General features: G+C 38.5%; 1 protein-coding gene across 1 annotated transcript; it reads right to left on the bottom strand.

Annotated features, from left to right (window-relative positions):
- Positions 1-345: 345 nt before the first annotated feature.
- On the bottom strand, positions 346-14,872 carry LOC109092287 (ephrin-A1-like). The gene is made up of 5 exons (XM_019106042.2): positions 14,554-14,872; positions 3,236-3,531; positions 2,349-2,414; positions 2,166-2,255; positions 346-1,725 (listed from the first exon to the last, which is right to left on the bottom strand). The coding sequence occupies exons 1-5, from the start codon at positions 14,652-14,654 to the stop codon at positions 1,601-1,603; spliced, it is 678 nt and encodes a 225-aa protein (XP_018961587.1). The 5' UTR covers positions 14,655-14,872; the 3' UTR covers positions 346-1,600.
- Between the last annotated feature and the right edge of the window lie 1,704 nt (positions 14,873-16,576).

Raw genomic sequence — 16,576 nt, 5'->3', positions numbered from 1 at the left:
TCAAGTTGCAAACCTGATGCAGTTTCCCCACACAAACACTTCCTGGTAGTATATAGAATATGTAGATTAAAAACAAACATAGCAGGCTTAGTTATATTATAGTAACAGACTGATGTATTAGGCAAGTCAATTAATCAGTTTATATTTGGCCATTTTGAGATTCATCAGTCAATAACTGTTTTTTTTTTTTTGGTGAATATTAATTAAATACTAAGTAAAAAATGTTATAAATAAATCATTTGCTATTATGAAATTGCATTATTTAAACAGTATTTATTTAGTATATATATATATATATATATATATATATATATATATATATATATATATATATGTTTATATAATGCAATTTAATGATTTTAAATGTCATGTTCTATCATTAATTATTTATTTATTTATTTATTTATTTTATATTGATTTTTATTTATCCTTTTATTTACCCAATTACCAATACAAATCAGTTGGGTTGTTTTCTGTGTTAAAACCCTTTTGCTGGCTTCCAGTTGTCCATTCATGATGTGTAAGTGATTGTATGCAGTTTAAATGCTGAGGGTACTGATCTGACCCACTGTTCTGGGACAGACCAACACTTCTCCTCTGCTAACATACACACACACACATACACATTTGAGAGGCAGCATGTGTTTCTGGACATATCAACATTTCCTGCTTTTCTTTCTGTCTTTCATCTACACATCAACATACAGATGAATCCAACAAGTGTCTCCTCTCTTGCGTCTCATTTCCTCGTTCTCTATCACAGAGTAAACATTTTTGCTCAGTATATACAGTCATTTTTTCTGCAGCAAACCTAATAATTTACTTACTCTTTAAACAACGAATGTACAAAAACAACACAGCATTTGTGAATGGAAGTGTGTCAGTGGGTTTGGTAAACAGTATTGGATGCCCCCGTTTTCTGCTGACAGGGTGAGGGCGCCCAATCTGACATCCTCTACTCATTTCCACAGATGTCCTGTCACAGGAACCAGCACCATTTCAGTGGGAAAGGGGGTTGTGTGTGTTCCGTGCTGCATTTCCAGGTTTAAATAAAGGTACAGCACACAGTCTTATAAAATCATGAGAAAATTGTGAGAATAAAACCCACTGAGTTAATGCTACATAAATTAATTCGAAACTCGATTATTTCTCTGGATCAACAAAACATGAGAAAACAATGAAAGGTTTGATCGCTCTGCTCCTGTGTGAGAAGCTCTGTGGTTAACTCTTTGGCTCAATCTTGGCTTGCGTCCCCTCATTATGACACTCAAATAAAGGGGTTGTCCAAGTATGTGCTATTTCAAATTCTGCATTACTGTTTCAGTTTGTTCTTATCCAGGTTTTGTGTAGTCCGGCATTGTGTAGTTTGCATGAACAATATTTCCAGAAAAATACTGACGTCTCGTTTGGTTTCTTTAGAAGTGCCAGAATGTTCAAAGATCTCTTCATTCCAGTTACGCTTCTCCACCGGCCCACTTGTGCTCCACTTCCTGTATGCGTCTCCCAATGGCCAGCACTGGGATGTAAAGAGCTAACCCTGTGTGCTTCCATCAACACAGGCTGCTGTCTTTTGTAAGTGTAATTTAGTCCAATGTTCATCTCACTGTAAGACCAGTAATAATAAAATGGGGAGTAAGGTTGTGAGGACAGTCCAGGATGCTACTGAAATGGCAGAGTTTGTCCGCTTGCTTTTCTGTACTTCAGGAAGAGCCACAACAGGATCATCTGTAACAGGGAAGTAATAAATATTTAGTTTTTTAGTGGTTGTAGATGGTTTACAAAATGATGAGGCCCAAAATCACATTGAATGTATTCAACATGCATATTGGCAGTGTTTTACTGTAACTGTTTTCTGTTTTAATTTATTTTAAAATGTAATTTATTCCTGTGATGGCAAAGCTTAATTTTCAGCATTATTACTCCAGTCTTCAGTATCACATGATCCTTCAGAAATCATGCTTATTTGGTGCTCAAGGAACATTTCTTCTTATTATTAATGTTTAAAACAGTTCTGCTGCTTAATATATTTGTGGAAAGGCAAAAGTGTGTTAAAATGAGGTTGTGTAGAAACATCTGTGTACTTATACTTGGACAGCATACACTGCAACTGTATTAATGACATAAGTAAGATAAGACAGTTTTAACTCAATTAGTGTAACTGTTACCTGCTGGTAACCGATTAGACGGTGTGTGAGCTCCTCCCCCTGTGCCCACCTTGGCTTCGCCTCCTGTGCTAACCCTGGCTTCTTGAGAACCTGAATGGAAACAAACACCAGTGAATACACAGATCAACTGAAATTCGAAATATGTGGAGTTTTCAGATTTGCCACCGGGGTGGCGATACTCACCATCATTGGCAACTACATCCACCCGGAGTTTCAGACAGTCCTGTCCGTGGTGGTGCAGCGGTTTGGCTGTAAGGCGAAAAAAAAGAAGACTGTCAGGATTGAGGGAGATAAAAGGATAACGGAGAGATGTAAAAATGTAAATGAGTCGCAGGCAGGTTAAAGGAGGTTTACTGTTAGACGTGTAGTGCCTAATCCACTTCTCTTTAGCAGCCACCTGGACCTGTGACCTGTGTCTGATCTCTTTTATTACAGCGGTGGAACTGTGCTCTACTGAGTTTACACTGTATCAGAGCTGCTAATCCATTGATTTAAACTGCGACTGTGAAAATTGGGTTTAGCTGTGCTTTAGCTGTATTTGCATTTGACTAACTGACATTGATCTTTCCACTTCGTCAAAACAGACCTAATGCATTTTTATCCATGAAACGCTCCACCTTTGACTGCACAATGTTTGCACAATTTTTTTTTTTTTAAAGTACACTTTCCTAGAAGGGTCTAAATTGGGTTGTTGAATTTCGCCATTCTTAATTCTAGACTTCCATATTCCAGTCCACATGCTCGCTGAATTGTGCTCCTTGTGTTTCCGACTGCCCAAAGTCCCCAAGGATAGCCTATGGGGATGCCAGAAAGACACGTAGCGGTTTTGCTGCCAGTTTAGCAGTCCACAACATGAATTGAAATGTATTCATTACTGTGGTGCTGAAGGAGGGCTCCAATATGAGTCACAGACTTAGCATTCAGTGCATGGTTAGTGGGGCAATAAATCTATAACCGGTTTTCGGATGTTCAATAGCATTTCCACCCCTAACCATTCTTTAAAATGATCCACCATAAACGTTACATTCATAGCTTAAGTACAAGCTGACTTTTGTAAGGCCTGTACTCACAGATGTAGTAGTAGCTCTCGCCCTGTCGGAACTCTTTTCCCAGAGTGAATGGTGTGAAGCGCTGGAACTTCTCGGAGAACTTCTCAGGCGCGTGTGGGGCAAAAGGGTGGCCGCATTCCCAACGCATCTGATCGTAGGATTGCGGACGGCAGGTGTCATAGTCTTCGCGTTCCACCATGTAGAGCACGTAGCGCTCGGCGTCCTGTGATGGCACTTCGCCCAATGGGTAATGAGGACAAACGATGTCCAGGTAGTCGTTCAGGCGTACCTCAACCGCATAGTTGTCCCATCGGAACCTAAAACAGAATGAGTGATTTCATAAATATTTTGTATAAAAATATAGATAATGCAAATATTAAAAACCTATAAAACTCAATTTTTTTGAGACAAGATCATCTAACATTTGAGATCTGCAGAAAACAAGAAAATGAGAATAACTCTAGTGATGTCTGTTCCATCGGCGACAAGAATTCTTCATTAAGAACTTTCATGGAGAGTCTGACTTGAATGCCAAGCCTGATGCAATCACATTTTCAATTGCCCTCGCATTGATCTACAATACCATCTCAAAGACGACCAGACGGCAAATCACAAAGGGACGGTGCCGGGGAAGAAAAGACAAAAAATGCGAACAATGGAAAGACAGATGAGTATGCTGATTTCTTTGTAGAAGAAGAGCAGAGACAATAGCATGAATAAAGATTATTCTGTACATCAGTTCACTCAGATCGAACGGCACACTGGCCGTAGTCAGAGAATAGGTCAGAGTGACAAGAATGGCAGGAACATGGACGTGTTGGTGTGAATTTGTGCATCCTATTGATCTCGCTTGCCTTGTGAGAGCAGAGTCTTATTTACGCAAAGGCATTAGCAATGTGTCAGGTTGCATCACCAGTTGATGACTATTGACTATATGCAGAGAGACACACTCATACTCACAAACACAAATGAAGAAATAAATCAGAGTTTCATCAACACTCCCTTACTCATTACAGATAAACACACACACACTCTGGTTGACGGAGTCATACACACCCTGTCTACGCCACACTTCTCCCTTTCATTTGACACATGGAGGGAGGTGACAGAGACAGTCTGCCTGTCTGCTCCTCTCCACGCCCTCCATCTCTCCGGCATTTGCTTCATTCTTGGTTCTGCTCCTGTAGCTCTTCTGGCAGTATGATATCTCTGTTTATGTGCTGCCCACTGATAGAAGAACGCCAGAGGTAGAAAGAAAGCCCTCGTTTATTTATTCATCCATCCATCATCGGATGCCACTTTAACTTCCATATGTTCATTTCTGAGCTCAGCTCAGGTTCAGGCTTTTTCATTATGAGCTCAATATCAGTCAGGCTTAAAATCAGCTTTAAAAACTTTCTGGGCTCCCCGGGTACAACTTTTTGGATGGTGATTAGGTTTACTTCTCATCCTCTGAAAATGTGTCTTTCTTCTGTGGAGTCAAAGTTTTTGTACTCTGAAATTAAATGACAAGCTGTATTAGGGATCCATGTTAATGCTTGCTAGCCCTTAAAGTTGCGATGAAACGGATGAAGTGAATGATCATTTCTTTCATACTGTGATGTACATCCAAAAGGGTATTTGGTTCAGTTCACTGGTTGATGTCTCAAGCTTGTATTCAATTTATAAAGGGTTTAAGTGGTCTAAATGATTAGAAAATTCCAGCAAATGTCACCAGAGAAAAATCTGTAGTTTCACTGGGAGATTGGTTTTTGACATTTCAATTCAAGATTGAAACACGCATTTCAATCTTGAATCGCTCACAATGAGATCAATAACATGCATTTACAAAAATAGGTAGGGTGAAATTTCATTTGATGCTGACTGCAGTACTATAGTATAGTGTGTAATTTGTCTAGCATTGTTTATGCTAAGGATGTGATTGATACCTTAAATTGAGTGGCTTTAAAATGTAAAACATCTACCCCCGGTTTCACAGACAAGGCTTAAGCCTAATGCCAGACTAAAATGTAAATCTGAGCTGTTTCAACTGAAAGAAACTTTCTCTTACTGATCTTAAAATATATCGGTGCCTTTATTTTGTCTCAAAATGCACACCAGTAATGTTTTTTCTAAGGCATGTTTATAAAAATCACTTAAATGTCCTAATTTAACTATGGCCTAATCCTGGTTTAGTCTAAACCCTGTCTGTGAAACCAGGCCCTAGAATTCTACCTGGAAACGTCGCGATTACTTATAGTAAAAGAGTGACCCAAGGAGCCATATCTAGGGACTAGAATATCTTAGAGATTTGTAAAAAGGACTCTTTTCACTTGGGCTACTAAGTAAACAACAACAAATGCCCTGCCTAGAAGACCCTAGCAACCACCTAGCATTATGGTAGTGGGTCTCGCACAAGCATTCACCACTCATAATTTCTTCAGAATGTGTAAAACTGTAGCTAACGGAGTAAAGTATCAGTTGACACTGAAATTTTGGAGCACAAACCTCTCAAGGGCCTAAGTGAGCGTCATAGACACTAACTGGGATCCTCCTAACTTTGTCTGATCGAAACAGCATTAGCGTTATTTCCCAGAGTGGGTGTTTGTGTCGTGTGTGACAACATCCACACGTCTGCTCGATGATCAAAGTCTCCAAAGTCTCTCGCTCTCTCTTTTTCTTGTTTGTTGATGGGGGGGACCCCTTGGTCTTAGGACAGACGATCTGGCTCCAGACCTCTTCTAGTCTTACACACACACAGCCCTTTTAATTGGCCTGCTGCTTTCACTCACTGATAATCCAAACACACACACATACATACATGCATAGATCTACACATAAAGTCAAATCTAGAAATCCCAGTCACACACTTCAATTCTCTGGTGGCCATGTACGGGAGTCACACACTGATGCATCTTTGTTCGATGAATGAAGCAAATATACCTCACAGCCAATAATAATTTACACGTCACACATTCTTTAACTGCTGTCACCAGATGCTTGGGAGCGGTCATCTGGCACACCAGAACACACACACCCCGTTAAAGCCCTGATTAAAATCTGTTTGTGGTATGGCCCCAATGTGTTCATCAAAAGAGGGTCAGAAGGGGGGGCAATTAAAACACAAAGACTGAAATTAAAGTGGTCCCAGAGGGGGGCAATTATGCTGCTCCCCCCTCAGCCCCCGGGGGCTGGGAGTCAGTGGGGAGGGTGGGAGAAAGCAGTGGGGGATGGACCCCGTCTCAATACAGGGGTCAGCGGGTGCTCCCCATGCTAGTGTCCTTTCAAACGCTACATTTACTTTATCAATGCCTTTATTCATACAGCAATGCCATTCATCATACATACTGGGCTAAACTTCATCTTGAGCATCCAAAGATGAACTTAAATCATTTATGATTTGTATTCTGTCCTTTGATTTTTTTTTGTTCCAGGCTGCAAATGAGGCTCGATAAAGTTGTAAATGTTTAACAAAGGGACAGCTGAAATATTAAAAATGTTCTCTGTCTCAGCTTTAATCTCGCAAATGCTTTATTAGAATTATCTATGCTTTATTAGTAGTCAAATTTTTTAGTATTATTTTTAGTATTAGTAGTATAATTTTTTAGTAATATTACTATATTGCCAAAGCAGTGACAAACTGATAAAATAAAAGATAACAATGAAAATGTAATAAACAAGTAGTATTAAAAAAAAAAAAATCACCCCCTTATATCAAATAAAAACAGTAAAAAAATTAAATAGTCATTTATTTGACATATGTAAATATATATACTGTACACATATAATTAAATAAAATAACCAAATCAAAACAATCAAGTAAGAATCAAAACTAAGCAAAACAAATATATAAGATAATCAAAACTAAGCAAAAAACTTTTTAGCAAGTCTAATCAAATAAAATTAAGTAATAAATTAACAACAAAAGAAAATCAAAAGTAAAAAATCTAATAACTAAACACACACACACACACATATAAATAATATATATATATATATATATATATATATATATATATATATAAAAATAATAATTTCTGAAAAATAAAAAATATACACAAAAATATATATATATAAAAATAAATAAAAAAAGCCTTACAAAAAATGAGAATGTGCTTGATTTAATAAGATTAAAACCTGGCAGTTGAAGAAAATGGGTGAATACGGGTGCTTGTGAGTCACGTCCGTGCTTACCGTAAAACATGAATAGCTGATGTTTTTTCATCCTGAACTCATCTTCTTGTAAATATTAGTGGAACGCTCAGTAGGAAGAATCGACTTGGTACCAAATGGGTGACTGTAGGGTTAATCTCAGGTCTCCTAATCCTTGGTTCAAAGTTTTGTTTTTGTTGTTCTTTTTTAGCCCCTCTAAGTCTGTCTATCAATTGGTCTCACCTCCCTCTCCCTCTCTCATTTCAACACTCTACCACTCACTGGAATGTTGGAGCTCAGAGAAAGGGGGATGATCAGTGGGGGGTGAGAGGGTGAGGAAATACTCGGGAGTCAGCAGTGCAGACCTTAACACACACTTACACACATAGATGCAGGGAAGTTAGTAATACTCCAGAAAGTGCACAAGTTGACATTCTTTCCACATTCACCTGTTTAAAAGGGAAGGTCTGAGGTATTTAAATGCCCACCCACCCATACCCACACACACACACACACACACACACAGTCAGTCACTCGCTCCAACAATAGGTCGGCCAACATCCCTGTCATTCGATCTGTGATCTTTTGTCGCTTTCACCACCTGATACTATAGTCTAAACGGTAATTGACAAAATTCTGACCCCAGATCTGTTCAAATATCCATCCTTCACTCTTACCTGCACACCTGCATTTGCTGGCTAAATCAAGTTTGTCATTAGCCCCTGAAACCTCTATCGTTTTAATTCAGCACTAATGCAGACAGCGTTGTTCCGGGTGACTGGTTCGGAATGCAGTGTGGCAGGATCATCGGGTGCTCTGTGCTCTGGGATTACCCGGCATAGGTTGCCGAGGGGCCAGGGGCCTCATTCACTTTAATGCAAGCAGAAAAAAAGAGAGAGATGAGGGGCCCATAGTGAGTTCTTTTATTGTTCTGAAACACAGTTGGAGCGTTACAGTGGAGTGGTTCAGTTGGAAATGCAACAAAGGGTGGTGGGAGACAGAAAGAGAGCGATAGAAGGAAAAAGGGAAAGGATTGGGTGAGATGGTTCGATTTGGAAAGGAAGATTTTGTAAAAAAAAAAAAAAAAAACTGCTGTGTACTATGCAGGTGTAAGAGAGAAAAAGAATGTGAAGAATGGAAAAAAAGCGAGGAATCCTTTGATTAACCAGAACGGGCCGCTCTTGTGCTTGTCCTCACTCTGACTCAGACCAGACCCGCTCTTTCATCTTTCCTTCAATCCATCCATCTCTGTCCACTCTCTCGGTTCGTCTCTCAGTGCTCAATAAGCCTTTTTGATCCCCCATTCATTCTCCCAGTGACCCCGCCCCTTGGCATTCTCAACCAATCAGATAGTGGCTTGCTGGAATTCGAGTTATGTTGGTTAGTGACCTGCGTTTGTGGACACTAACTCTGGCCCTTTGCGATTGCCATGGCAACCGGTTCCCCCATTCAAGACAAGATTCCACACAAGGGTTTTTTCAATCTATCTTGTTTATAAAGAATCTTAAAAGCTGACTAAGGAATTAGCCATCTAATTCCTTATTTGTCTGATCTGTCACACTAATAATTACAGACCTAACCAGTCAACTGTATTAACTGGCTCTGCTCAGCTCTGATGTCCTCTCATAGATAAATGAATTACCTAAATAACTAGAAACATGGGAGCACTCAGTGTGAAGGGAAATTAGAAGTACACAAGGCGACTCATATCGCTATAAAAATCACCTCAGTAGTTCCTTGCATTCTTAAGGAATTAGCCATCCTGCAGGGGTAGTGGCCTCTTGCACCATGCCATAATAAAATGCGTGCAATGCACCGTGGGAACAGACCTTCATCTTAAAAACCAGTCCATTCAAGAACAGTACAAACAACAAGAGTTTGGACACAAGACCACATGGGGTTGAGATTGTAACAACAAGATCCTAAGCATTAAATACACTGACACAAACTTAACAGCACATCCCTGACAAATACTTAGCGTGTGATTGTAAAGCGCTGTTAAATGGATCTGTGGTCTTTAATATGAGAGGAACTGATTAAACATGAAAGATAAATCAAAGATGTTCAAAAATGAGGTAAAAGGGAGGAAAAGGAATGACCATCAGAAGAAGGAACAATTCTGGGAATTCTGAAGGAGTTGAAGACTGTGACAGCAGCTGTACGATCAAACAGAAAGATAACAGTTATATTGAAGGTGTAATGAACAAATCATCTTTGAAACAAAGTGCATGAGAAAGCAATAAGTGACAAATGCGAGACGGGCACGTGTTTTTCCCCCTATATTGAGCCGTAGACAAAACGATCGCTTTCTCAAGCCCTTTAACTCGTGTGAATAATAATTCACAGAGTATGCGTGAGTACGAGGAAGTGTGTCTCTGAGATTAAGAAGTGGGCCACTTGCGTGCGCAAGTGTGTGAGAAAGGTATTGTTTATTGTACGCGCAGGATATGCTGTTTTCCCGGGAAAACACTTGGCCAGGAAACTCATGCTTGATGAAGGAAAAGGCCGTCTCCTCAACCTCTGGCCAGAGTTTACTTGAAAATCACAATATGGTAAATCTCGCAGGACTTGACAAATATCACACATTTTGCACATTATATAAAGAAAACACTTCTGCCTGATAGGGACTGTATGTAGGAGCTTAAACGAATAAGGACTGCTGGAGAAGATTATCATGTGTCAGCAGCCAGCAAAAAAAAAAAAAAAAAAAAAAAAAAAAAAGCCAGATTAAATTCACAAGATGAAAGATTAAGAGCTGATTACAATCTGGAGAAGGGATGGAGGCAATGAAGAAGTCAATTCTGTGGAATGGCTTTATACATCTTAAAAATATGTTAAAGAGATATTACACCCAAATGTTGTTCATGTCATTCCAAATCCATAAGATTTTGGTTCATCTTCAAAACACAAATAAATATATTTTTTAATGGAATATAAGAGATTTATGTCCCTCCATTTAAAGTCGATTTACCCAACACTTTGACTCTTCAAAAAGTTCATAAAAAGTAAACATAATCCATATTAATCAAGCTGTTTGTTTTGAGCACTTTATATGATGAACAGATTTCATTTAGTCTTTTATTCATATATATATATATATATATACATTGAATGACGAACATCAAAGAGCTCATTGATCTTCATTTCTGTTTCAAAGATGAACGGAAATCTTATGTATTTGGAACAACATGAGGGTTAGTAAATGATGGCAATTTTCATTTGTGGGAGAACTAACCCTTTAAATGGAAATATATACTAAACCAGCCGAAAAACAAACACTTAATGGGCGGGAATCTGTAGAGCTTTGTGAATGACGGCCATTTGAATTCTGCAGATATCCCCAGAATTCAGACTCAGTGAATGGACAAGAATAGGTATGGAGAAGGTGAAAGGGAGGAGAAAAGGGGAGCGAGACAGGCTCTGGTGGTTATGGCTGCCAAACCCGATAAAGAAAGCCAAGGAAAAAAATTCAACACCTCTTTTTCTTCCTTCTTTCACAGAGGGAAAAGAAATAAGGACAGGAACTGAATAAAAGGATGAAAAGTGTTGGCGTGTATGGCTGAGATAAAAGGTAGAGGGAATGAGGGAGAAGCCAGACAGGAGATCGGGAGAGAGGTGGGCTCAAGTGGTGACCTCCCTATTTGAAGACCACCAAAGAGAGTGACAGACTACAGAGAGTGAATGGCACTTCATCACTCACTCTCTCACTGTCAGCCGAACATGCACACACACAGATCTGATGAGTTTAATGCTAAGTGACATGCAGACAAAAGCAAAATGGCACTTTATCATCAGTTTCTATCTCCACTTCTTCTCTCCGCACACATTTACAGACACGCACAGTGACAGACACACTGCATGAATGCCACTTCTTTTTGGCTGTGAACTCTGGCCTGCAATTGGTCACACTAGCCCCTGGTTTTGTTCCACTGCAGATCTGCGGTGGGAGCGTGCTAATTTGGCTGGAATATATAACAAAAAAGCACTTAGCTGGCAAAACCCCACAAGCAAAAAAATAAAAGCCCTGTTCCCTAAAAAAAAAAAAAAAAACCTGAGTGAATGGGACATTTTGGGTAGAAAAACAAGAAAGCCCCATTTCTGGCTGAATTAAACCATGTAAAAGGCCTTTTTACAGGGTGAAACAGTAACACAATGGGGTGATCGCGGACAAGCAGAGAAGAAACAAAAATGTGAGGAGGTCGGAGAGTTTTGGGGTACTGATGGGATGGGGCAGAGCAAAATGATAGAGGGGAAGAGTTAAAGGAAAAGGAGAAGAGAGGTTGAACTTTGTGCCAGTTAACCATGCGGTACAGGGCAGGCAGCCAGAGGAAAGGGAGGAGGTTTGCGGAGAACAGGTAGGAGAGAGAGGCCAACAAAAGACAAGAAAGATACAGAAAGAGAAGAAATCTCTATAAGCCTTTGAGTGCTGATAAAATAATAACAGCAACAATTACAGAAAAGATTCAGCATCCATAAGTGATATTAAAAGATTAGTTCACCCTAGTCATCATTTACTCACTCTCATGTTGTTCCAAAACCAAAAACTTTTTTTTCCCTCATGTGGAACATAAAAGGAGAAACTGTGAATAGTGGACTACCTGTTCTTTGCTGTACAATTACAATAAATGGGGCCTTTCGAGCGTCAAAAAGCATAAATAAAAGATAATAAAAGTGATTCATATGTGTCTTATTTCAAATTTCCTGAAGTCATGCAGTGGCTTGAGTGACAAACAAAGGCATTTTAAGTTGTTATTCACAAAAAAAAAAGAAAAAAAAAAAGTATTTGGGACAAGATCATTGAGACGGCAAGTATGAGATTTATGAACGAATCAGTCAGACCAGTTTACTGAACTGACTTTAACAATTCATTGAAAAAGTTCCACTTAAAAGAATGATTCGTTCATGAATTGGACTTTGTTTTCATCTCATGAACTTTCATGAAAATACCAAAGAAAGCCAGGATGGATGTCAACATTTTCAGTGAATGATGACTCAGTCTGTTCCTCACACAAAACTATCATGTGAGTTAAGAAATCTTGGAATATAGTTGTTTGGAGCTCTTTTAAGATATATAATATGTTATTGGTGCACTGCTTTCATTCACTTTCTGGTTTCAACAACAAGAGGGTGAATAAAAACACTCTGCAGGAGTACACAGAGAATTTAATAGAAGAAGTTTAGTTAATGAATATATGAGTGAGCCAGTGAGTCATTAACAAGGGCTGCTCACCAGCACACACCTTAATCAGCTCACGCCTTCCTGTTGATCAACTATCGACTGTGAGTGACACTACAACACATGTGTTTCAGCAAGCAGCTGCAAGCACAACAAGAACACGCACCAACAAATTCAAACATGCACACTTTACACGACCTGACTCAGAATCACCTCTCATGCTGAAAAAAAAAAAAAAACCTCAGCTGCAATGGTCTATCGACCCTGAAGTCAACCTTCCCCCAAGACTTACACACACACACACTCTGTTGACCATGTGTATCGGAGACATCAATGCATATAAATGCAACCACATTATTACACTTCATGGACTAGATTTCATTTGTGGAATTAAATGAAAGAAATGCAGACAGAACTGCAGAAAGAAAGAACTGCAAAAAGTAATGTGGAAGAATGAAAGAAAGTGCAGGAAAATGCAGAAAGAAAGACATGCAAGAAAAAAAGCATCTCCCCAGCCACTCTAGTATTTCTATGAAAACAGGCTTAGATGACAGAGAGAGAGAGAGAGAGAGAGAGAGAGAGAGAGAGAGAGAGAGAGAGAGAGAGAGAGAGAGAGAGATAGTAAGATTATGATATGAAATAAAAATGTGGATTACACAGGCGCTAAAATGACTGGTTTTGTTTGGACACTGACATAATCATTACATCTGCTGGAGAAAACACATTGTTTTAAGAAGCGTCGATGAGTTAAGTGTGTGTGTGCGTATTAGAGAGTGTGGGGCAGACACTCTAATTCATTAGTTTTCAGTCTGTTATCTGTGTTTCTCTGTTTACACTAATTCAGTCTCACTGCCTTTGGGGTCTTGGAATATTAACACCAATGTTCAGAGATGACAAAATCATTACTGTAAATCTGTATGTATGATCCCACCCCTTATTTGTCAAGTTAGCTTTGAAAAATCGGATTCAATTGCACAAATTGGTTTATTTCTGTGAACCGGTTCAAAATAGTACTTTATTTTATTTTATTATTTATTATGTTATTATCACTCAAAACTATTCTTAGAAGTCCTCTCACAAATTACATACATATTATATATATATATATATATTTGTAAAAATGTAGTTAAATGCACTACAGTTTATGTTTTATGTTTTGCCATATAACATTTCCCACATGCTCGAAAAAAATGATAGCACCTCTGAAACAAAGTTCTTCCCTTAAGTCAATCCCAAAGGCTCGGTGAATCGGTTCAATCGAATCCTTATAAAGATCCAAAATGCGCGTCTGCCTCGAATCGGCAATTTGAGTTTTGCAATCCAGTCATCTGCTCTGCACGTATCAATCGGAAAAGTCACTCGACATTCAACACCTATTTTAACACCTCACTGACTCATAGGCTACACGTCAAAAGAGCAAAACGCTTCTGTCAATTTCCTCCTATTTTTCTGTTCAGTCTTTTGCGTTTTCCCACCATGAATTAACATCACCATATGGCAAGACCGCTGTTGAGCTTACATTACATGGATATGCTCATTTAACAGGCTACTACTATTGCTGTTAAGATATGAACGAGAACGAGCATAGCCAGCACACACCCAGCAAGCATCACTACTTCTTAGAAAGAGGCAGATTTACGCATCACATGCAGCCTACAAATACAGGTAAACAGACATTTCTGTGATGGGTAAGGTTAGTAGGCAAATTATGACGCAATAAGAGTACCTGAATTATGCAATCTGTTACGGGTAAAGATGTAACAACATCACAATGTCAAAAACAACAACAACAAAAAAACACATCTACAATGTAAACAAACACGAGTATCCAACTTCAAACGCACTGATCACAAAACGCGTATTAAGATACATAATAAATTGTAATATAATTTACTTCAACCCTGAAAAAAGTTGCAAAAAGATACTACAACTAGCAGCGTTTCAGCGTAAATTATTATAATCATTATCAAAATATTAAAATTAAAGGAAAAGAAAAGAGTGGTAAGAATAAATAAATACATAATTTACTTACTTAGAGTTGGTACTATTCCAGAAAACAGTGTGTCTCTCAGCAGAGGCGAGCAAAGCGCAGAAACTCGCTGCGATGAATAAAAGCCACATCAGATCCATCATAGAGTTTCTGTGATTCAATCCAAATGAATAAATTAACCAGTTATATCTAAAGTTTCTTCAAAAGCCTTGTTTCCGTACAGCAGTGTAGCTATAATATACCGCTCTTGAGCTGGTTACTGGGGTATCTGAACTAAGCGTAACAAAGATTGACCATAAATCGAGAGATACGTATCTTTTATCTTTCTAGTCATTACTAAATGAAACTTTCTTCGCGTCGCATTTTGGTTTTGTGGAAAGACCTCCGCTCTAACCACGCCCCCAACGCTCCAACAGCCAATCAGCACACAGGCATCCTTTCCCACATCAAGGAAGCAGTCGATCGCCCTCTACAGATGCATTGTAGCTCAAACTGAGGTTGGGGAATTGATTGATTAACGCATTTTCCTAATGTACTGCTTTTACGAATTATTCTTAGAAATCCGACATGGTTATGGAACACCATGTGATTAAAAATAAAGGTACTGTATCGATTCCCTTCAGGCCAGTCTGATTGGATTATACGACCTGAAGTGTTAAAGATTTCTTAAAGGCCCCCTTTTAACACTTAGGGTATAAATGCTTTCATCTTCTCCAATCAACAAAAGTCTTTGGTCAGTCCAATTTGGTCTGTCTTCATTGTTCATACAATTGATATTTGATGAATCAGCTTAATGCAATTGATTAACCTCCCACAGAGAAGAGTCAAACAAATGACATGCTCCTAATATAAAATCATATGTTGTGATCAGCATACTTTCAGAATATGAATTTGATTAATTTCCTCTTAAACTTAGCACGTTTTACATACATCTTGTTGTTGTTTTAAGAGCAAAGTGTATTTGAACGTCCTAAAACATGGTGATTTTTGCATACTATAGCTACAAGTATGCATATTCAGATTTCAGACGCAGAGATAATGTAATGTAAAAGAAAAAAACCTGTTGTTTGATGTTCGTGCTTATTTAGGAAATCATTTTTATTCTAGTAAATGTCTAGTGTGCAGCTCACATTTTCAACCCAGTCCCACTTGCTCACTATCACATATACACTTGTGACCGTGACTTTGCACAATACACACTGTCTGTTGACAGATTCAAGAAGAGCCAGCAGGCATTTTAGCTCTCTTGTCAAAACAGCAGTTACTTCTGCTGAATGCTAATGCATGATTCAAGTACATCTCATGGCTCAAATCTCCTCTATCTCTCCTTTTAATAATGAGAAAAAACAAACATATACACAAACACACAACAAATATATATATATATATATATATATATATATACACACACACACACACACACACACACACACACACACACACACACACACACACACACACACACACACACATATACATATCTATATAGGTGCATCTCAATAAATTAGAATGTCGAGGAAAAGTTCATTTCAGTAATTCAACTTAAATTGTGAAACTCGTTTATTAAATAAATTCAATGCACACAGACTGAAGTAGTTTAAGTCTTTGGTTCTTTTAATTCATCTGCTGGTGTTGGTCCATTGTGTTTTTTGAAAACCAATGTCACTGCACCCATTTACCAAGAAATTTTGGAGCACTTCATGCTTCCTTCTGCTGACCAGCTTTTTGAAGATGCTGATTTCATTTTCCAGCAGGATTTGGATTCAAAGAAACCTGGGCTTCCATACCACCTCAGCAGTGCCACAAACTGATCACCTCCATGCCACGCCGAATTGAGGCAGTAATTAAAGCAAAAGGAGCCCCTACCAAGTATTGAGTACATGTACAGTAAATGAACATACTTTCAAAAAGGCCAACAATTCACTAAAAATGTGAAATATTCTAATTTGTTGAGATGAATTGGTGGGTTTTTGTTAAATGTGAGCCAAAATCATCACAATTAAAAGAACCAAAGACTTAAACTACTTCAGTCTGTGTGCATTGAATTTATTTAATACACGAGTTT

The sequence above is a fragment of the Cyprinus carpio genome, chromosome A19 (assembly GCF_018340385.1).
Source record: "Cyprinus carpio isolate SPL01 chromosome A19, ASM1834038v1, whole genome shotgun sequence".
NCBI lineage: Eukaryota > Metazoa > Chordata > Actinopteri > Cypriniformes > Cyprinidae > Cyprinus > Cyprinus carpio.
This window is presented reverse-complemented; position numbering and strand designations above follow the sequence as displayed.

What these genes read in the sequence shown, in the direction of transcription:
- LOC109092287 (XM_019106042.2), bottom strand. Translation starts at nt 14,654, where the DNA reads ATGATGGATCTGATGTGGCTTTTATTCATCGCAGCGAGTTTCTGCGCT. An exon ending in CGAGAGCTACTACTACATCT is followed by an intron (nt 2,415 to 3,235) that starts GTGAGTACAGGC and finishes TTCGCCTTACAG; the next exon opens with CCAAACCGCTGCACCACCAC. An exon ending in GTCTAATCGGTTACCAGCAG is followed by an intron (nt 1,726 to 2,165) that starts GTAACAGTTACA and finishes TCCCTGTTACAG; the next exon opens with ATGATCCTGTTGTGGCTCTT.